Source organism: Symphodus melops, assembly GCF_947650265.1.
Source record: "Symphodus melops genome assembly, chromosome: 1".
Taxonomy (NCBI): Eukaryota; Metazoa; Chordata; class Actinopteri; order Labriformes; family Labridae; genus Symphodus; species Symphodus melops.
In genome coordinates, this window is record NC_136691.1 from 6,100,334 (window position 1) to 6,124,333 (window position 24,000).

At 40.5% G+C, this 24,000-nt stretch overlaps 1 protein-coding gene across 27 annotated transcripts in view; it reads left to right on the forward strand.

Moving 5' to 3' along the window:
• The first annotated feature begins 6,566 nt into the window (after positions 1-6,566).
• The window catches only part of ptprk (protein tyrosine phosphatase receptor type K), a 107,205-nt gene continuing 89,771 nt past the window's right edge, over positions 6,567-24,000 (forward strand). For 25 of the 27 annotated variants that reach the window (XM_079345028.1, XM_079345051.1, XM_079345050.1 and 22 more), the window contains exons 1-2: positions 6,810-6,926; positions 12,815-12,838. In XM_079345028.1, coding sequence (XP_079201154.1) covers positions 6,845-6,926; positions 12,815-12,838 — 106 coding nt within the window. In that variant the 5' untranslated portion in view covers positions 6,810-6,844. Of the gene's footprint in view, positions 6,927-12,814; positions 12,839-24,000 lie in introns of all 27 variants that reach the window. The other 2 variants (XM_079345052.1, XM_079345046.1) reach the window with 1 other exon arrangement.

Genomic DNA, 24,000 nt, shown 5'->3' on the forward strand with positions numbered 1-24,000 from the left:
ACTTGAGTGATGCATCATGACTTTAGAAGACAAAACAGATATGGAGGGTGATCGACGTGGTCAGCTGGCTGAAGTGTCTGCACTTGTGTTGTCGCCATAATTCCACAAGCTGGTCTTCTCTTTCAGTGTACCAATACCAAGCTCAGGGCCTCAATATGTATGCTGCCATGTATGTGAGCGGTAAAAGTATGCAATCAGTGATGTTTCCTCATTCTGCTCACTGTCGTCGACTATTGCAGGTAATCTGTTGGAGGATGCTAATCTGACACTCGTGATAGAGGAGGCTGCTCCTTTATTGGGAGCAGTGAAACAATCTTAATGACACAACACACTTTTGGATTATTTGGACAAATAACTATTTGCAACAAGCCTCAGAATCATCCCCAATTGGCTCCCATGCTTTCAGACTGTTAAAACATGACAATATCTAATCAGTGCTTAATACTCTATTTTTTAATTTTACTCAATTTTATTGTTTTCATCTCAGCCATCTTTTCCATGTTTAAAGGTCACAGGCTACAGCTACTCGCACAAAGGTCACTAAGGCCTTTAAAAATAATTGTAGGTCCTGTGTGGAGTCAGAGGTGAATTTCAAATATCAGTGTAGAACATTAATTGATGATTAAAGTCAACACTACAAATAAACACATCCTCCAGATGTCATTCAATAAAGGTCATGTCTGACCTTTATTGTAAGCAACATCAGTTATCGATATTAACTTTTGGGCTGTGTCAATGTTGGTAATGCTTCAGCCTTCTTTAGGGTAAAGCAATCATATCATATCAATCAGAAAATATTACCCACACATGTTCAGAAAAAAACCCAACAACAAACAATTTAGTGGTTCAGGTTTGTTAACAGGGGGCACCAAAATCAACATAAATCCAAAGTTCCCCAAAGAAACTTTAACATGACCTCAGGGGAATTATTTACGCCAAACCTAAACTCATGTGTGCCAGTCATCCCCTAGAATTACATCCTGACAAGCTGAAATCATATGTAAAAGTTTTAATTCTTTAACTTTCAGAAACGTCTGCATTTCAGATCAACTTAAAACACACCATTGTCTTCCACATGATACATTTGTCTATCAATAACAGTAATAATGCCTTTTTTGTTATGAGTATTTTTGCTAAAAAAAAATTTTTGTTGAGTAATATTGAGTTTGATGTAAAGCCTTTGTTTTTAATAGATCCTGCCAGGTGGTGCAATGTCATTACTTTTATTTTGACAGAGCTGCCATTAGTGAGGGTGGAATCTCAAGTTCAGCCGGTGTCAAGTTCTCTTTGTGGCACCTTAATTCAGCGAGTTAGCTTCTCTTTTTTTAAAATATGCTGATTAAAATATTAAGAGATCTTGCTTTGAAAGGATGCCATGTTCATCATAAGTGAGTGAAGGTTGCACCAATGTAAATTCAAATTGATGTTTCTATTCAGACTGTGAATCAATTGAAACCAAAATCAAAGGAGCTGACCTCGAGTTCTGCTCGGCCCTCCTCTTTTATTGTCTAATTTGTCCCTTCCAAGCAGCCAAAGATTATTCCACTCTGATTTTTGTCCTGCACTCGATCAAATATTCTTTTGACACTAAAAATGTGAAGCTACTTGACTTTTTTAATCAGTTAGTTTCTGTGAGACTTGATGCTTGTCATAGTTACATCCAAAGTCTTGTGTAACAAAGTTAACAGTTATATCTTCAGTTTCCAGTGATCATTGCCAAAATCTTTTTTATACACATCACAGTGACATAAAAATCCAAGGCTTTATCCTAACAGCATGACGTGTGAGATACGGCCTGCTGGGTTTTTTTTTTTTACACTTGTATCTCTTTTGCCCTGCAAAGTTCAGCTTTCTCAAAGTACTCAAATCAAGGGGACGAAGTGAGACTTTTTGTTACGTCTGTCTTCAACAAGAGAACGTGACAGACAGACAGTGGCGGAGGAATAAGTTGTTCTGCTGTAGCAAGGGGAATAAGATAACATGAGAGTCACAGAGCTGTCAATCAAGCAGAAGGACAGAGAGTTGGATGTACAGCATACAGTCTATGTGTTTCTGAGACAAGATGAAGCGTGAAATGGTAACAGTGGGTGTTTGATGGGAAAAAAAAACCTAATTATTGAAATTGACAAAGATTTTTTATTTTAAGTTTATGTTGGGGATTTTCATTTTAGAGATAGGACAGTGGATAGAGTATGAAATCTATCTCGGGTGTCACGGCTGGACACAGAAAACCCAAATGCAACAACTCAGAATCGGCAGGCAGTTTCAATCCGTTTATTCGGTCCACAGGTCGGTACACAAAATCCAAAAATCCAAGCAAAGGTGCAAAATCGGCAGGCAAAAAGACGTGGTCAAATAACTAACGAAGTCAAGACAGAAAGAATGCTCATACAAAACAAATCCAATTCAAAGTACTGTACAGTGACTGAAAAGCTTGAAGAACCATAACAAAGAGACAATAAAAGGTAGAAATAAAAAAGGGATTTAGAAGTAGAGGCTAACGCTCACTAATAGGAAATGAAAAAAATATTATTAAAACAATAGTAGGACAGGCCAGCGACTTGTGAATATAAATCCAAAAAACACAGATGCCTCCTCACCCATTCATCACAAACCAGACACTAGATGACACATCTGTTCTCTAAATTGCATTGAGATACAGGTGAGTTCCAGTGAGTGCTGTGACAGGTAAGATTGCTACAAATTGCCCAGGAACAATGTTGCTGCGTCAGGTTCAAAACAAGGTCAAAAAAAGATAAATGTTTTTTATACTTGCAGTCCATTTCCAGCATAGATATTCTTCCAGGTAGTCTGTTATTACACTGTGATGACTACCTGCCGTGATGTTCTTTGCCGACTCTTGCCACCTGAAGCCAGATGAGAGTTGCAACATGATAGGTTGATGTGAGGGATGAAAAAAACAAAACAAAAAACAAACAACAACAACAGTGGTTTAAAAAACCCATCTTCAAATCACTAAAGACCAGAAATCCACACTGGGAAAGACAATGTTTGGTTTAAAGGCTGTCAAAAAAAATACAATAGGCAGAGAAAATGCTTTCATGTCTTCACATGAAAATTCAAGCAACAAATCTGTTTTTTAAATACTTCACCACATCTGGCTTACAGAATTTTACACTAGATAGATCTGTATAACTCAAGTCAGTAACACTTCAAAGATTCAAAATCCACTCTAACATCCACACTATTTGACTTAGAGCTAATGTTCAACATGTGCATCCAAAAAAGTATCATAAAACCGTTTCAGGGGTGCTGGTTTAGCTAAGTGAGTAGATAAGGTGCCCCATGTAAGCTGTGGCTCAGTGGTAGAGTTGGTCTTTTGATCCCCAGCTCCTGCAGCCATAACTGTTGTGTCCTTATATGCAAGACACTAAGACCCAAGATTCTCCTGCTGCTTCTGCTAATATTGAAGGCAACCTTACATAGCTGCTTCTGTGTGAATTTGTAGGCATGACCTGTAGTGTATAAACGCTTTGAGTAGTCAGAAGACGAGAAAATAAATATTCAAGCTCAAGTAGCATATACTGGGGCTTAATCCTTGATGCAATGTGGTGACTTGCAACTTGTCATCCTGACTCCCTCTTTCACATATTGACTGTCTCTCTTCACCTGTTATGTCTAATGAAAGAGAAAGCCAAACAAACCACTTAGAAAATGAGTTAAAATCTAAAGCTGACATTTTTGAAAACGTTCCTTATGATGCGTTTGGCTGCCACAGTTAACCAGAGTCACAAAAATGTTTACGGTATTAATAGCTTATCTGATTATTGGGTCACACTAAATTGGAGGAGGGAGTGGTTTACAACTAATTTGCTTTAATTGTATTAAGCTCAAGAGGTACTAATTCATTTGCATAATTAGTGCTTGAGTTGACTGTCAAGTGGACATGCTGTAGCTATCTGCCAGGAGGCTTAATTCCTGCCTAAGCTCCACCTCTTTGTCTGTTTCTAGATTAATCGAAAGGTAGGTTGAGATAGCATTTCCAATGTGACGGCTGCAATCGATGGGCATCACAAAACCTCTTCAGAAACCAATGGGTGGTGCAGTTGGTGATTTCCAGTTGGCAGTCCTCCTCACATCCTCTACTTCTGTTTCTGACAACTCAAACAAACAGTACAGAGCTTCATGTGTCATGTGCAAAATTATTGTGTGCAGAGCCAAGGTAGCGACAATCAAATAGTGATTTGGATAATGGTCTTAACAGCAAATCGATGTGTTTTCAGAATGGATTTTCTAATAAATATGATTGATGTTTTCGCTCAGATTTGTGGAGGATTGAAGTGATTTTAAACCTAAGCTATACATGCATTTCTGCTACTGCAGTCTCCTTTTGTAATTGTAAATAGTCTCAATTTACTTTAAACGTTCTCTTAAAATCTGCATCTTGGATTCTCATGCTTGACAGAACCACACAGACGTCCATGCCTGCAAATACAGATGGATCCACAAATACATAACCATGCAAACTCTGAGTTTAAAGTACAGGTATGCTCAGATGATTTCAGCCTTCTGTAAACAAAGCTGCAAATATAAGAGACTGCCTACATCATTGCATACAAAAGGGTGGCATGACAGCTGTGTGTACGAGGAAATTGCTGCAAATAACAACCTGGAACCTGCAACTTCAGCAAACACAATGATAAAAACACACTGCAGACTATAATAGCAGGGTGCAAGCGCTGTTTTACCAAAGCAAATTCACATTTTGAAGGAGAGTAGTAGCAGCAGAAGGGTTTTATGATGACAGGACACTCAGGTTTTATTTTCAGGACACCTACAGATTCAAGCCAGACAGTTAGATTTGCTGTTAGAGCAGAAACAAACACTTATGATTACAAGCACTCCCATCCAGCACCAACAGAACAAAAGTTTTCACATGTGAATATCCCCGATCTTCCTAAGCCACACACTTGAAAGAAGACATTTTTCAAGCCTTTTATGACAAGAGAGCGGCACTAAAAGAGAGAAAAACACACATGTGGTTCCCTGCTTGTGCATTTCCATCCACACAAGTATTTTTAGCCCAGCTGTGCACCAAATCAAAACACCAATTTTGTCTTTTTGGCAGGCCTGTCATGATGTCATCTAGCCTCAGTTTGACACGCACGACTGTCATCATCGATGGCAGATGGTGAAATGTGGGGAAATGATTTGTTTTGAATTCTACTACAAGTATATTGAAACCAGCACAAACACAAGAAATGGTTATCTACTGTATATTGCACCGTTACTCACATAAGCTGCAGAAAATGTGTTAAATGTACTAAATGTAGTGATTCATTTTACGGTCTAAAACCAAGGATGTAAAGGTCAACCTTGAACCACATGTGAAAGTGATTAAATTCATTTTCTGACAGAAAGGTTCTTTCAACAAATAGGAAATAAAGTGAAGTTCACAGTCCAGCAACTGTCCACAAGGTCTCCTGTAAATCAAAAGGAAGCACCTCCAGACTGTACATCTTGATGACGCTGCACATCCTGACGCTGCTCTACTTTGTGTCTTTGAAACAGTTTGATTTTGTCCTTCACAACTCTTCTATCTCTATTTAATCTGTATCCAAGTTTTAAATAAGCATAATTTGTAGACATTAATACAAACTCAAAGATCATCCTTTGATGCATCATATAGTTTTAAAATTATTTGAGTGTATTTGTGTGTATTTCTTCTACTGTCTTATCTGCAGAGGATATGTGTTTATTATTTTCTCCATCCTCTATTTATTATCAGGCTGAAAGGTTTTGGGCATTGATTCCAGCATCACTAGGAGGGGCACCAAAGATCTCAGCTCTCAAAGCTTTTTTCTGCTCTGAGGTTTGTCAAAATTAGATTTGCACACAATAACTAAAATCATGTTAAAACAGTTGAGCAGATAGTTCATAGAAAGGTCTTTGGGTGTTGTTTCGGCATATTCTGCTGAATAAATATCAATAATCCATTTCATTTAATTGTTTGGTACTCATAGGAGATCAGTATTATGTATGCATGAATGTGTGAATGTGGGATTTCATATTTACTATTTAAAATAGTATTTTTGTTTTTTTTCTATGAAATACAAACCATCACCTTATTTAATAAGTCAGCATTTGGTAATATATTTTATATCATAATTTAACCTGCAGTGACTATAACAGCCAATTACACAATTATGTTTAAAAGAAGTCTGTTAAAAAATATATATACAATTATGTCAAATGGAAAGCCATAGCCTTTGAGTCAAGTCAAAACAAAACTTATTTTTTTAATGTATAGGCGTACTGATGATAGGGAAATAAAAAAAGGAAATGTGAGACAATCATGTATTTAGGTTAAAAGGCTTTAATATTTACAGTAGGCCTATATAGTCTCTGCTCCCATAAACTTTATTGAAAGTTTGCTAATTACACTAATGAGGAAAACTAAGATAAAAAAACATGAATACCAATGTTTTGAACTGAAGGCGTATAAAAAAATACGGATTTAGATTATTATTTTTATTTTTCCCCCCTTTCAATTATCTCCTACCTCGTGACGTCACGCGCTCGCTCTGCTGCGCTCCTCGCTCTCCCTCCCTCCCTCGCTCGCTCGCGATCTGTGCTGCTCTCGCTCCCTCACTCTCTGCGTGAAACAAAGTGTAGTGTCCGCGAGAGCCCCGCAGGAAGCGAAAAGAGAGAAACCCGAGAAAGGAGAGAATGGGGCGGCTGAATTCACCACAACAGGAGGAATAATATCATAAGTAACAGAAAAATACAAAAGAAGACAGAGAAACGAGAGGGAAAAAAACTTTTTTTTTTACCGGGGGGGAGAAAACTGTTACGGACTCAAGCAGCGGCCACGTTTGAAAACATGGATACACTTTTCCCTGTATTCCCGGGACTCCTGTTTCTCCTCTCGACTGCCGGAAAAGTCTCCGGACAGATACCGACAGGTAAGCACGAGCACGAAATAAACTTGAGGGGTTCTCAGTGCGATAAAATGAAAGTTTGGACGTTTTCCCGGTCTGTGTTTGCGTTTGAATTCCTGACAGGTGTGTTTAGGTGTTGTAGCAAAGTTCATGTAGTAGCCTGCCTACCTTTGTGCCTATGTTAGTGCTTTGGTTCTGTTCACAGCACAGATAGCCTTTACACGTCCGGCAAAGTGAGCTTTTTGTCACTGTTGCGAAGTGGAACATGTTTCTGGCAATAGGCTTCACGCTGTTTCAGCCTGTGTGAAACTGTCTGCTGTTGTTTGAACTTCGTCTGTTTGCCAAGTAGGTTTGCTCAGTTTGCACAAATGACTAAACAGATGCATAGTTGGATTTTTGGTCACTTAAATGTCCGAGTTATAAACAAAGTTGGCATATTTCTTCGGGCTCGGAACTCCGGAACGGATTTTCTGTCGCTTCAAAACGAATGTAGTGAATTCAAGATGAAAAGCTACAGGGACAGACGTGTTCACCCTTTTGCACGGGGCTACCTGTTAAAAAGCTCGCGCGAGCTTGAATGGATGGAGAGTTGACGATGGTGTGTAGAGAAACATCGTTCGCGGCTCTCCTCGCGCTGCGTCCTCGCGGACAGCGCGTGAACACAGAAAAGAAAGTTAAGGTGTGCACCAAAATCTCCCCTTGATGGCTATAATAATACTCACTCAGATTATCTACATTTTGTCTTGTTTATAATACAATCTAGTGCTTTGTTGCGTTAACATATGATCACTAATTGTATCTACGGCGTTAAGCGATCCTTTTTTTTCTTCGTCTTTTTGAACGAAGCCGTAATTATATCTACTGAGTGTCCTGTGTAGTCTGCGATGTTTTAGGGCAACTCCGAGTCGCTTGTAAGAGTATTTTTAATCTTGCAAACCGAGTCAACCTCATCTGCTTCAACTTTATCCGCGCTGCATGCAGTGAAACCTAATGGATAAAAATATAGTCTGTGCGTCGATCTCCTGTTTGGTTTAGTGAACGATGTTCCTGCGCAGTGATTTCACTCAAAGGAGATAGAAGAGGGAAAACGAGGGTCGTTCACACTTAACGTTTAACCCGGCTTTAGCTGAATTTGTAATGGTTTTTATTCCTTTTGGTGTTGCATGTGATTTGAAAGACTGTCTGCATGACAGAGAGGATAAAACTTTATCACGGCGTATGTCATAGTTGTGTCCCTGTGCATGATAATAGTTTATTAAAGTCCTTGTAATTTGTCTTGTGATGCATGCAAAGCTCATTTCGCGGACTTCGGGATGTCGTTGGTGCCCGGTTGAAAGCAGAGGATGCATTGGAAAGTGTGCCTGGTTTGCTGCCGTTTCGTCCGTGTGGTGTGCAGAAAAAACCCCACAAAGCTACAGAGAGGGCAACAAGCTGGATCAGCTGTGCTTAATAAACTAAATGAGGGGGTTATCCTGTATACGCTGTGTGTTTTTTGTCGGTACTGATCGGACGCAAATAAGTCTTCCAAGATTCTCTGCAGCTCTTCGACTCCGCGCAAGCAAACTCTCTCTCTACCTGTGTCTTTGTGCTTGGACGGGCTTTTGTGCGCTTTATTTCCGCATTCAGCAGTTGTTCGTGTCTGAACTCTAACGCAGACACAGAGAGAAAGACAGACAGACACTTCCACAGCTGTTAGACAGCTGACCTCTGAAGTTAGACTGAAACCACAGAGGCTGTAACAAAGGACAAGTATACAGCGCATTTGAAGCGCTGGAAACAACCTGAAGCAGGACAACATCGCTTTCTGCCTCAGAATTCCCCTTTGTCTGTCAATGATTTGCATTGAAATTACACATTAATTACCACTTCATCTGTGAACGTTTTATTGCCTCCCTCCCATATTCTGTAACCAGCCCACCTCCCCCTCTCTTGTAGCCATTTGGCCCCTCTGGGGTAACAAATGTGTGGAATTTCTTTGAGGCCTCTTTGGGAATCTGAGTGCTGTTAATTTGCAAGTAAATACTAGTGACCAGAGGCCTGTTTGCAATGGGTGGGAGATGGGAGGTGGGCTATCATTAATGAGAACAGGGATTAAAAAAAAAAGAGGACTTAAACAGTGAGTTGTCTCAGAAGAAAAAAAAATTCTATGTTTAAAATAAAGTCAATCTATGTGAATTTAATTGAATCAGATCATGGAGAAGGTTTTTTTTAATTGTAATGAGACGATCACATTTCTAGGGATAATGACTTAATTGCTCTGCCCTTTTTCAATGCTCACTGTGAATCTTAATTCAGGGAGACAACTCCTCATTTAATGCACACAAAGGCAGACCTTGCATTTATTGCTAAAGAGGTGCGAAACAGTCATTTTTAATGACTTTAATTTGAACTCAGAAGTGGTCATATAGGGTTAATGAGCACGACATAAATGCAGCCATGTTGGAGAAAAAAAGTGGTGATTATTTGAACAGAGGTCAACGGTGAGGGGAATCACAGGAGATGTGTGTTTTGTGCTGCAGCATCCGCTGCTAGCGTCAGGCCCTGAAATCAGAGACAAGGACGGGGAAAATTCTATGGCAGAGGATTTAAAATCTGTCTGTCATATTTGTAACAAAGTCACTTTGAGTTTGTGTTCATGTGTCTTTTCTCTCAAACTGTCTCATTTCTCGCTTTTATCTCCCAGTTTCCCATTTAGAAAGCCAAACTGTAAATTCTAGCTTTTCTGTGAATTTGTCTCTTCTTATCAGAATGCTTTTGGCCGGTCACTTTCAAAGTCAGGGTAATAAATGTGCGTCTCCTCGACTGTACGAAGACAGCAAGTGAGCTTTTGTTAATTTGACAACTTTCTAAATCTGTCTCCTCTCTGATCGAGCTGTGACACACATTCCAGGCGTTTTTAAATCTTAATGAAGTGAAATAATTGTTTTCCATTAGCGTCTGCAGACAAATTAAGAGGCTCCCACCGAACGCCACATCTGAGCTGGTTTAATTACAATTCTGAATTATTTTAGTATTTTGAACATTAGAACCAAGTTGGTTTAATTATAATTACTTTTCTGCTCAATTTAAAAGATTAAATTAAAATGTGTTTTTCCAGAGAGAAAAGGATTGAAAGTGAGAGGGAGAGGAGAAGACGGGGGAAAAAACAAGAAGTGCAACCATTGGTTTTTGGCCGTGGGCATCTCCTCCACTCAAGAGACTGTGAAAACGGCAGGAGGGAGTGTGTTTGTGTGTCATGTCTTGTGTGTCTGTGTGCAGCAATTGTGTGTGTGTCATGTGTGTTGCTGTCACTAGAAGAGAAAGAGGGAGGCCGATGCTTTTAAGCCCTGCGGAGTACAGTGGTACAAAGATGTTTGCCTCTCATTTAGTCTCCTCGTTCTACTCTTGCCATGTAAAATGGCGCCAAATCAAAGGCCTTTTTATTTATTTTCTCGTTAAAAGTAATGCCTCTGTCTGCCGTCCTTCAGATCCATCTTAATGTCTTCTCTTCAAATCAAACGCCGCTTTGCACAGAGCCAAACTGTTTCCATGGATTTCAATTTTGTGATAGATTTGTGAAATCCATCTCTTTGAAAGTAACTGGCTCATTTCTCCTGCGTTTAGGGATGAAGTCTGCATGCATACGAGCGTGTGTGTGTGAAATGTAATTAATCTGTTGAGAGAATTCATTAGCTAATCCCTCATTAGATTGTGTGTGTGTGTGTGTGTGTGTGTGTGAGAGAAAGATTTGGAGGGTTTGCGCTGAAATATGGATTAGCGACACACAGCGACGGTGCAACCTCTTATCCTCGCACTGTTGCCAGAGAGTTAAGTGAGAGGGGGAGTGAGAACATGACAGGACTGACACAGGTTGCAGTTCAGATTTTTTTTCATCCTCCATACAGTGCAAAATGATGTTCTACAACAGGTTGCATGGCTAATCACAGGAAACGTTTTGATGAAAGTAAATTTCAAGCAGATTTTTTTTTTCTAGCTTCTCTGAGACTTTGTCAATCAGCACACATTTACCTGCTGACAAAACATAATGATTTAGCAGGAGGGAGCTGAATGTTGAACAGTAAAAGTCCTTCTATGTTGCAGCCTTAGTTTATATGAGCATGGAGGAAATTCCAACACCTGGACACTCAACCCAAAAATGACATTCAGTTAAACTTGAACTAATCAACCAGCCTGGACAGTAAGAAAAGACTTAAGGACAAGTTTACTTCCAGAATGTGCCACGCATGAATATGTACACCAGTGCCAATCAACCTATAGACATCTATCAGTGACAGCATCCCATGTTTATGTCGACTTTCTCAGCAGAAAAACTTCAAAACATCCAAGGACAAAATGCAGGTTTATTTATTTGCTGCAGTCCCACAAGTGGCCACTAGGTGAAGTGGACACAAGGCTCTTTTGCAGTACCTATGCAGCTTTTACTAATAAATCCATTAGAAAAATTCAGAAACCTTTTTCCTAAATAGCAAAGTAACATTTTGGCTGATTTGGGGCGACCAACTGTTCATAAATACAAAGATGAATATTTCGGTGTTGGAAGAGTTTATGTTTTTATAAAACTTGCTGCTAAAATTTGTAGCCCCAGACTTCTGATTGCATTCATTATTTTAAGTTTAATTACTTTGTCTCCTTTGCAGAAAAATGCCCCTTAAGCCACAATGGTGATAGAGATTCATTACAACAATCTCTAAATGTTTCTGGAGGAAGTGTGTATGGACATGGAAGATTTGTTTAAATCAAAGGAATCAGAAACCCATGTTTTCCTAAAGCCTGTGACCATGTGTTGTATTGTTGTGATGCTCCAACATTTTACCTCGAGCAAACTGGCAGACAATTTTGAACATAGCTTCAAACTTTACAGACTTTTATGCCAAAATGAGATGGAACAAAGATACTGCAACATGATAGGTTTAAATCATCAGTCAGCCAATCAGGATGTGATCCATGAACATGTTTAAGTCTCATTGGAAATGAAGGAAGGCGGCACATCCAAAACAAATCCTGAATCCCTAAAATATCACATCCCTGATGAATGATGGTTATTAATCCAGTATCATCAATCTTAGCTCGGCCCCGCTTGGCTCCAGTCACAGCTGTCAGTACAAGGTAGCCTTGAAACACCCTGCTGCCTTTCTCTCACACAAACACACACACACACACCTACACACACCTACACACACACAGTTGCCTAATGACAGATTAAGTAATCAACACTCTCAGCTGATTAATTATATTACAGTTCACACACACACTCCCTTTTCCTCACACGCAAACACACACAGATGTGGGCCGCTTCAGTACCAGTTGTGTCGTCTAAAGTGGTGATAATATGTGTAATGGAGATATGTCTGGTGTGTGTGTGTGTGTGTGTGTGTGAAAGGGCGGGGGATATTGGGAAAAGTGGCGACAGGTGATGACAATCTTGGGAAAAGGATTATTTTAAGGGTTACGAGGGTGAGGTGAAGCAGAGGGGAAAGGTTGTGATCAGACATCTGTTGGTCCAAGAGCTCGTGCGAGACGACATATTCTTCTCACTACAGGTTTCTGTTTCACGTAAACTATGAAAATGTACTTCTCTTCTTTCTTCTTTCTCTTGCCTTTTTTGAACACTGGTGTTGGAAGCTGTGGGATAATTTGGTTGCTACTAAGCAGATTTGTTATCAGTCGTAGTCAGAAAGAATCCAAGGAAAGAAGGAAACCAATGAAAGCTTTTGTGTGGGCTCTTGGTACTGGATAACTCTTTTGGGCTGGTTTGTAAGCTGCTGCCTTACGTCGGATAAATGATTGTTCAGTCTGAAGAAGTGTTGTGTGCTGCGAGATAAAGATGTGAATGCTTCTTAAAACTTCTCCCGACACCTTTGCATGCAATCTGATCTGATGTTTCTTCTTTGCTTTTCTTCTGTTGCACGCAGCTCACATGGGGCGCTCTGAGAAGGGTGAGTTACAAGTGGCCAGCTAAGAGCTGAGCTTCACAGTCATCATCATAACATAGAGTGTTTGCTGTCGTCGTCATTAACACGTGTCCACCTAACCTGTCACCTAAAGTTCCCTCTGCTCCTCAGTTATGCTCATGAAGCTCACACGTCCTCGTCAACCATCACGTTTAGATAAAATGATCATTCGTGGGTCTTGTGTTTCTTTGCTCTTATGAACAATCTCACACTGACTCAACACTTCATTTCAGCATCTTTTCATGCATCCCAAAAAAGAAAAGGGCTACTGAATGTAAAATAGCAATAAATTCCTGTCCAGTATTTTCATTTTTTTTGTAATGCTTCATATTTTCAAGGTCAAATCTCCATCTGTTATAATGGAAATGTTTTGAACTTGAAATGAATTCAGTGAAAAAGTTTGTTAAAACACTGTGGCACTGGTTTACTGTCGTCTGTCTTTGTGACTCTGCCAGCCTGGCTGTCAGTTGATCTATTTGCCATGTGTCTGTCTGTGTCTGTGCCTCTCCTCCCTACTTCGCTCTCTGACTGTCTCGCCTGTGTATAGTTAGACAGCTGTCGGCAGCTTTAAAGGTTCCTGGTGTGGTTTGTTTAGTCGAGTCATGTTTTTATTGAAGGATTTTTCAAAGTAACTTTGTCCCTGCAGTCCCTGAACACACCTCTTCCTCTTCTCTTCGTCTTCTCATAACTGTCCATTTTAGCTGCCTCACATCCTCTCACTCTGTCTCACACCTATCCTCCAACTCTCCCGCCTCCGTCTGTCTCTCCCTCACACAAAAACACTCACGGCGAATGGTTGTGAATGAGGGAGTGGTGTTTTTTTGTGGGAAAGTCACAGGTTAATAAAGTTGAGGTTGCAGACATGACACAATGCAGAGTTGTGTCACTGTGGAGTTTGGTATCCCATGATGCTTTGTTTCGCTGTGACAAAATGAAAGCAGAAATCATCTTTGTTCCAAACAACAACAACAATGCTTTATTCTCCCCTTATAAACATGTGTAAGTTTAACTCAGGATTTGAAGAGCTAGACTCCAAAACCCACTTAATTTGATGCACAAATAATAGATGCATAATGAAAGCCCAGCAGGGCAGAAACACTGTCAGTTCACATTAAGCAGGACAGATTCTTGAAAAACAGTTTTGGCAGGTTCTACCTCAGCCGCGACGTAGTTCAGTAAAAAACGCTCAACGAGATATCAGGGAAACAACCTGAATGAGCTTTCTGTTATTTAAAGGTGTAGTAACATTTAAAAGACATGTAGGTTTCATGTTTGACCTTTATCTGAATTTTAAACAAAATGTGCTTGTTTTTGGTATCTAACTTTTATTTCTAACTTACAGACACAACATCAGACTTAAAAAAAAGCCTGTTTTCTGAAATGTTTGAATGATGCATAGCAACACAGACAGACTTAGCGCTGGTCTTCTGTTTGGTTTAGAAACTAAAACCCTCGCTGTACAGACAAGTTTTCTATTTCCATCAAACTCCACAGAGCCTTTCTCAAAAGGGAATCATTTTGAAATATCAAGGCCTTATTTTTTCAAACTGTCTTTGTGCAATACTTATCAAAGCACATATTATTCTCAACTTACTTTCTGCTTCAATAGTAACACGAGTTGTCTGTCTGAAGTATGTAGCGAGTACAACGTCAGAATAGATGATGAGAACCAAGTGTATATGAAATAAAGCTGCCTGGTACAACTGGAAATTATGTTTTGATAATTTCAACAAATTGAGCGTTAAAATAAATATGTGCAATAATGTTGAACGTTACATTGAAGAACCTCAAGTAAAGAGCTCATCCCAATACTGATTAAGGGTCATTGCCTTAGCAAATGTTTGCCAACACTCGGGGGTCTAGCCAAACCACTGAACACTCAAACACATGTTTCGCGAATTCTTGTTGCTTAACCGTGCTGCCTTGCTTCAAATCTGTGCTGGGACGTGTGCCACATGATCGCACCATCATCTTTCTTAGCAGTCCAAAAGATTCTTTTAGAACAGGACAATTTCAATGGGAATCGTACGTTTGACTTCTCAGGGCGTGTGTCTTAGTGTCCCGCTGAGGCTATTTTAGTTTCACTCAAAGCTCCTTAAGAGACACTTAAAGACACATTTAGATAAGGAAGTGTCTCTGCAGTGACAGGCTACATTGGAATTTGGTCAAGACAGGAAAAAAAAACTGTCCATAAAAGGAAGCTTTGTTTTTTTTTCACTTTACTTTGTCTTTTCTTTTCTGTATGTGAGTAATCTTGACCAAAAAACGGCGCATATGTGTGAGATGGAGCCTCTTTATGTTAGCCTTCAGGTGGAATAGGGTTTATAGTAAGGGCCAAAGGGATGTGTGTGTGTGTGTGTGTGTGTGTGTGTAGCTATGGGCAGTGGCTGAAGTGTTTTCCATTAGTCCAGTTAAGAAGACATCTGTCATAAAGCTGCACCACACACACACAAAAGTAGCCATAGCCATAAGCAATCCCTGTGCAGTATACCATAGCAAGTCTCATCCTGATCTCTGTGTGTGGCCACGTGTTAAAACCCCAGAGGACTTACAGCCACAGTATATCCTGATAGGAAAAAGGACACTATTTTTACAGTTCTTCTCGACCTTTCTAATAACTCTCCTCTGCTCTTTAAGCGGATTTCAGTAGAAAGCAGCAGAAAGCTTTCGAGATATAAACCCCTTTTCTATGTGTGTGTGTGTGAATCAGGGGCTCACAGACAGATGACCAGTCCATTAAGATTATCATCTCCATCCCCCGACCGTGTATCTTCACATTACTGCGCTGCTGCTCTGTGTAAGCAGAGATTTACATCTTACAGCAGACATCCCGTAGTTATCTTTTTCCTCCAATTGATGTTGCACCGTTTTTTTTTTTTATCAATCTGTCCTCCATAGTAATCACTCCTTCTGTCTGTCTGTCTGTCTGTCTGTCTTTCTGTGCGTGTGTGTCCCTTCTGTTTACAAAATGACTACATGACGTCAGACACACGGTCAGTCTGACAGCATGTCGTGCACACGTTGAGCACCTTCAGTCAATCACTCTAACAGACAGGCTGTGTGTGGGTATCTGCAGACAGACGTTTGAATGTTGAACATCTGTCTGTCACTGTTCTGGTCAGTCCTGCTGGGACACTCTCAGCTTGTTGAAGCAGCATTATGTACGCTCATTCAGAGTCTACCTCCAAATAACTGCTTCCCAAGGATTATGATCAGTTAAAGAGATCAAAGAGAACATTTGAAAGAAAATGAACAGGCAAGAGTTGGATGAGCTTCGCACATGCGCCTCACGTAAAAAAAAAAAAAGAACACACAACAGACTCCGCTATACGATACTGTACAGTGAATATTTGCTTTTATAACACTTCTATGTTGTAGTTTGGTAGAATCATAATATAAACAAATGAAAACAGAATACATAAAGCAGCAGTTTGATAAGTGCAAGGAGACCGCAAAGGTTGCATGCAGACAGTTTCTGCACTGACCCCACTCACAGGATATAAACGTCACCGCTCACTCCCACTGGATCAATGTGAACTCTCCTGGTGAAGTCCTGCTGCGTTCTCACCTCAGCTCGCTCAGACCGCCTGCTGTAAAAAACAAAAAACAAACGGCCACATTTTTTCGCTCAGACTTCAGCCGGAGTTTCTCCTGCAGGACCCCTAGTATCGTTTCCACAGCAAGTCCGCGTGGGCTGATGTGAAAAGGCTGCAGCATATTCTCCGGAAAATGTTGTCAGCATGTTGCACGACACTTAGCATTGATATAAAGGCAGATATTGTTGTTATAGCGTCGCGTAGCAGACTCTGGAGTGCATCAGTGAAGAACGTCTTCAGAAAACGAAAAACAGAGAGAAAATGTCTTAACTTTCACTTCTACTGGAGTTATGCTTTAATGTTCATCTAGCATCAGCTTGAATGTACTTGACTGTACTACTCAAATGGGAGATTACATCTGAAAAGCACACTTCCTGGGGATTAAAATAAGGTCACAAATGTAAACATAAGTGTGTTCCTAGCCTACATCATTTAGCACCTCAAACAGATGAACTGAGAGAGGGGCCACACTGGGCTGCCACTGACTTTATACCTCGAAACACTGAAGTGCTCAGATTGATTTCCTTGCATTCATGGGACTACACAATAGTTTTTATCCAGAGTTTCAATAGATTTATGGGTGTGGACACCTACTGAGGCCGTATTTCCCGAAGGCCTTTCTGTTTTAAAGTGAGCGGCACAGAATGAATCCTTGTGGGAAACACTCAGCAAAGAGTTCTTCCACCCAGATTACAGTAACTACAAAGTTTTCAATGGTGTCAAATGTGTGTCCTTTCCCCCCTGGAAGTGATAAGAAGCAAAAAAACATTCCCAAGGGCAGTCACAGCTGCAGAGCAACATGTGAACCAAGAAAAGCTCCAAAATAGGATATGCAAGGATTTAGTTGGCAGGTAGCTGTGAGATTCTTGTTGTGAAGGTATTTGATTTTTTTTCAATTTTTTTTTTATGATTCTCACATGAGCAACACATCACACACATGCACACGAACACGCTCCTTTGTGATGTTGACACTATGCAGACTCCACAGTGTCTGGTGAAGTCAAGTAAAATCAGTCAGTTTAGTCAAACAAACTCTCCTCTCCTCGACTCTACCTTCTCTACTCCTCCAAACATTTCTCATGATCACTCTTTTAACTCCCTTACAATCTCCTTTAACGTTTATTTTTCCTCCATTCCCCCTCTTCCACTGCTTTTCTCTTCTTTTCTTTGGAATTTATGGCCCTCGAACCCAAACAAAGCAACACAATGTTTATCAAACCATCCCCCATTCTCCTGTACTCCTTCCCCCCTTCTTTGCTTCTACATGACCCTCCTCTAATGCCCCTTTTCTCCCCCTCTTTAGCCCACCTCCATGTCCCCCCTGTTTTTGTGTTTCCCTTTCCAAACACCCAAAACAAGATCAAGGGTGGGATTTTGTGCGCTCAAATCCAGACTTATTGGTGTTGAATTACAGGGATAAAGTGTGTGGAGTCTGCTTAAGGTGGAAAGGTGTAATTTAAGAGATGAGAGAGCAACACAGCTGTGCAGTGCTGAAGGAAGTTAGTAAAAATTCCCGCTAAGGTAGTTAATAATATTTGTCTTGTGCGTCTCCAGAACCAAAAGAGTTAAAACCAAAACGAAACTCCTCACAATTCAGTCGATAGAACCAGTGCGTTTCTGCATTTCAACTTTCATTTTCTGTCAAAGTTACACAAGTTGCTGTTATCAATCATAGCACCCGCGTGAAAACACTTCTGTCTGTATGTTTTCATAGTTTTGGTTTGTTTTCATCTGATGGCTCAAAATGTTCAGAAGAATTTCTCCTGTTCGGTGTCACGCTGGTACAAAACATCGTCTCACCCGCCCCTCCTGTATCATGTCAAGGTTTCTCTGTCTCTCTCCTCTGTCCTGCTAGCTCTTTTACCCACTTTCTGGAATGCTTTTGTTAGTGTTTTGTCACTCTGTGTGTGTGTGAGTCAGAGTAAATCTGGCTGAACTGAAAGAACACACACACACACACACACACACACACACACACACACACACATACACACACACACACACACACACACACACACACACACACTCTTCACCCTCCTCTGAATTTAAACCTTTGTAGAAGAAACTGTCTCTTTGTATTAAGTGGCTCGGTTAACTGTCACGATGTCTGTATCGGCCAAAGGTAAATAAAGTGTCTGTGTGTGCATCTCATGTTTGTGTGTTGTGTGTGAGAATGTGTGTGTGTGTGTGTGTGTGTGTGTGTGTGTGTTTGTGTGTGTGTGTATGAGCAAAGCGAGCTGTCCTGTCGGAGTAATGGTTAGCAGATACAGCTCTACCTCCACATGACACAAACTGTCTCTTACACTCAACCTCACACACACACACACACACACACACACACACACTCATACAATACCACCTTAACACAGCGCGTCGCTCTGTCTTGCAGGGTTAGTCCCTCAGTACAAAGTGAGCCTGAAGAAGTTAAGTACATGTTTGAAACAGAACTGCTGCAGCCTGAGACATTCATGATTACCAATCTACACACAGTATATACTCAACTGATTTATTTCTAGGCTTTCTATGCCTTTTATGGTAGAGAAAGAACAGAAGAGATGATATACGGGGAACAAAAGCCACAGGTCGGACCCCAGCCTATGTACATGGGGCGTGCGCTGCAACCACTAGGCCACAGATGCCCCCACATAATGCCCTCATTTAAGGGCGGGTAGATGAAGTACGAACTTGAACTCATGTGGACGGCTCGCGGTCACTCTATTCACGAGATACTGTAGATACAGCACGTCTGTTTGCCCAGGTGTCAGCGGGTTTTTGAGTCTGTGTTTGTAGTGCATCAGGAATGATGGCAACACAAAGCCAGCAGAGATAAAGTTGTTATTGTATTGTTGTTGTTTATGTATGTACATAAACCCTCAGTGTAGCATCAAAAGTAATGCTATCTTCTGTTTCTGTGTCAAGCTTCTCTCTCATTATAGTTGAGACAATAATGACTGAGCTTCAATTTGCAATGCAATTTAGCCCAAACGGTAACGAGGCAAGACGAAGGAAAGAGTATTTGTGTTCCATTTGCTAAAAATCCAACTTATTCAGTTGATCACAGGCTGGCTTATTTTTTCAAAAGTAGTTCTTAAGAAAAGAAAAAGGCACCTTCTCTCTAACATTGAAAATGATTATGATTAAATGTCATTCGTCGCTTTTGTTTTTTTCATTGACTTTTTTTATGTTCATGCTGCAGACAACTTTATCAGTGAAAGGTTCAGTCACATAAGCAACAATTATGGAACATTTTTACACAATTTCTGAAAGTTTTCAACAAAATCCCTTACCACTGAATGAGGTCAATGACGTGCTTCTTCTTTTGGTATAAACTCCTGTTCTGCTGTATTTCCACTGTGAATTGTTGAGCCCAATACACCAAGACAAATTCCCGTGTAAATGTACCTGGCAATAAAACCGAATCCTGATTCTGATTCTAGTTTGGAGTTGATGAAATCTGCACAGTCAGTAGTGTATTGAGGTGGAACATGTACAAGTCTTTATTGAGCCTTTGAACTGCAGCAGTTTTCTCTCATACACAGTTAAAAACGCGGTGGTCCTTTTCCACCTAATATAGTCTGTTTGGTCAAGCAGCTGGATTTACCATTAGTGCTTAAGAGACACCATATGTGACCTTCCCATGAATCACTCGCCTTCTTTTTAAACACTTTCTGTTTGGTACTTGGCAACAAGAGGAAACACAGTCTGTTACAAACACGTTCAAACATTCAGAAAACCTATAATAGATGTTGCCCTATTTAACACATTAACAGCCGGTCAAATTTCTTACTTTGCCCTTGAGCAAACCACTTAACCTCTGTCTGATCACTGGCCCTGATGCAGAAGCCACCAGTAGAACGTGGTAACCTCGTCGATGTATGGAAGAGTGGATAGAAACGACCACACGACTGCTCCCTGGATAATATAAGGTGAAAGACTTAGAAGCATGAAACTCGCTGTGCCTTTATTACACCTCCCCCTTTACTCACACACACACACACACACACACACACACACACACACACACACACACACACACACACACACACACACACACACACACACACACACACACACACACACACACACACACACACACACACAGGGCTTACATACCTCTGGATGGAGCGAGAGGAGAGTGAGTCACATGTGGTTTCGGTTAGCCACACTTTCCCCTCACACAGGCCCCAAACTAACCGCTTCTACTTCGCCATGGTCAACTACATGTGTATTTCTACAGTTCTGCGTACGCCGCTGTGACGGCTTGTAAATCTTTCTGTCTGTCCTTGTCTATGTCTCCGTTCTGTGTGTGTGGACATGCATGTCCCAGCCCGCGGCAGAGTCAAGTAGAACAGTGAATCAAGGTTAGTGGTCCAAAGAGAGCAGGAGCGATTGAAGGAGGGGGGAGAGGCTTTAATTGAGGCAGCGAAGGAGGGAGAGAGTGAGTGAGTGAGGATGAAGAGATTGACCACAGTGCTTTTTTTTCCCATCATGAACTCACGTTTAGTTGTATGTATGACCTTAACATATTTGTTTTATCATTCCTGGTGGTGATGTTGAGCTGGTGAAGTTTAAGCTTAACACTGTGGACTTAATAAAACAGGCCAGACCATTGCAGGGATTTGATTTCATGACGGCTTATAGAAAAGAAATCTGCAGTTAGAGGATCTATCTTCTGTTGCCAATAATAGGCTATAATCTCTTCTGCAGCATTTGTCCTCTTCCCCCTGTTTTACTTCTCCTACATGGTTCAATAACAAGTGCTTGTATGAAACATTCATGCAAGTAAAAGTGGTACTTTCTATTTCTCCTCTGTGTGCTGTTACCTTAGCACGAGCAGCTAGCCTGAATATCCTGACGTTAAAATGACCTTCTGTGTTTACATCTCACAGCTCTTGCTGTACAATGTGAGAAAGCGGGCACTTCTCTTGGCTCTCTCTCTTCCAAGTGGCTGGATTTTATTTGAGTTAAGAATTAGAAGTTCAAATTGGTCAAATTAGTTTTGTTGGTTTTTAAAAAAGTTACGTAAGCATGTGAAGATTTTGAGACTTTTTCACAGCTTTTAATGATGGTTTTCATCTCCAATTTATGAGCTCAAAAATATGCAGTTATACACAAGAAATCCCAAAAAGTGGTTCATTTCATTAGGTCTAATCTTGACTGCATATTACATCATTACAAACGCTGTGCAGCGAGAGATTAGTCATACCCTCACAACTTTATTTCAATTTTTAGAAAAGATTCCAACATTTTTAAAGATCCAGAAATGTCAGTATGAAATTTAGGGAAATGGGATTTCAGTGATGCACATAAAAGACATTCTTTGACTTCAGTGAAGTGGGGTTTGGATGTTAGATGTATTAATCTAAACCACCAAAGAGCCACAGTAAAGCCTGATTCTGGATACAAATCCGGGCAGAGAAGCAGACGCGCAGCAAAGAAGATGTGTGTACAAGACAAGATCCTTAGGAGGCAAAAGTCTGGGGATATCATGTATTTAGAAAAGAGCGCCGGTTACAACAACAGAGCCTTTATGAAAATGTGAAGAGCTCAGAGCGGCCGCACAAAAAGGCGGAGAGCTCTTTTAAAAGAAAAAAAAACACCAGTAGATTGTCTTTTTTCTCAAGATACTCTGATTTGTTTTGTTTTTTTGTATTTTTGTGCGGAAGCAAGTAGTTGATAATTGTAGAAAAATTCAAAATGTATGTCAGTAACTGTAAAACCAGACTTGATCAGCTTCTCCCGGGGGAGACACTGGACACTCATCTTTGTCAAGGTATCATTTAGAGTTCGGTCTCTGCTTCTTGAATGATGGGAAGAAAAAAACCGAGTGAACATTTGGCTTCATCCTGTGGGATTCCTCAAACATGAATCACGTTCATGATACCGCCTGGGTTTTGTCTTGGAATCACTGAAAAAAATCCACACGACTGTTACTGGCAACCAACACGTCCTGGAAGAGTGCGAAACCTCCTCCTACTTGTGAGAAAGAATGAGAAAGCTAGTTTTCTTTCTCCCTCTCTTTGGCTCGTCTGACTATCTCACTCTGTCCCCACTTCCTAAGTGAATTGTAAATCATTTCTCCTGGCTGCTGTGATATCAATTTAGCGTGTTATTAGAGCATAATGAAGCGTGGTTTAAAAAACTCCACTTTAATGTATCTTGGGAGTAAGATGCTATTTGTCTTTGTTTCTGGCTCTTTCTGTGTGCTCATTCAGAAAGCTTCCTCTGCTCTTACAAATATATCTGTTTGGTTTGTAGAAAAGAAACTCTCTGTATGAAATTGTTTTTTAACCTATTGCGGTGTGAATTTTAAACAATATGCGGAGTATGAGCGCGACCAAAGTGACATTGATTTATTTGTCGATTTGACCATGAACAGTGGCAGCATTCAGAGATCTAGCTGTATCAAATCAAATCAAGTTAAAATCATGAGCCCTGAGAATGGAAATTCAATCCAGGGACGACGTTTCAGCACAACCTCGCTGCTTTAAACCGGTACAGCTTTGTGAACAGGCTGTTTTCATGGCTGTCAGCGGCACAAGGTTGCAATTTCAGACCTGAGCACAGCACATAATCCTTACAATAGATGTACACATAATTAGTTTTTTTTTCTTTGGCTCAACGAGTAGATGTTAAGATGCATGTTTTGTGTTTTGGCTTATCAAGTACATGTACAGATACATGTTTTGGGATTTGATCTTCCAAAAAAGAAATGAAGAGATTGGTTTCATCTAAACTTTTCCCACAACATCCTCAACGAGAAAGTCGTTCGCTGAGTTTCATCTTCCTCAAACTGATCAGCGTTAGTTTAAGAAAGAAGTATTAAAAAGAAAGATCTGATCTGAAACTTAGCTGCTTTAAAACCAAGATGAGACACTACTTCGACGTATGGTACGGGCCCAATCCTGAAAAAACAAACATGAGCTGTAATCCTTCACAAAAAGGAGAATTGGGAGTAAATGATAGAGAATAAAAGCGGGCAGAGAAAAGTGCGTGGGAGAGGGAGCAAGAGCTGTTTGAAGTGTGATAAGGAACTACGCCAGAACTGAGCCAACTGATACAACAAACTCTTGCAGCTGCACTATTCTCTCCTCCCCCCCCATTTCTACTGATAACAACGGAGGAGCAGACAGGGGGAGGGAGTGAAAGTTCTGCTGGTGTGATAGGACGCAGAGCGTGGGTTTTCTCTTTCTCTCATCAGACAAGATGGAGTTTTATTCCAGCCTGTCTGTAACCTGTTTAAGGGTTTAATGCTTTAACACGTTACTGCTGCCATGAGGAGAGGGGATTTGTGGATGCAGTGAGGTTCCACTTTGACCAGCAGAACGAGGTCATATACAAACCAGATTCACACAGAAGGGAGGTAGAGACTTGAGGACTTTGTTCCTTGTCTCGTGAGTGTGTGTTGACTTTACTAACAGGCTGGATTCCCATTCAGAGAGTGATCATTTTCTGCTGTGAAATCCGAGTGTTTGTCTTGCTGGGGCCTGTTTTCTGTTTCACATTCTTCAGCTTTTGGCTGGAGCTCATTAGTTTGAACAAGGTCAAACT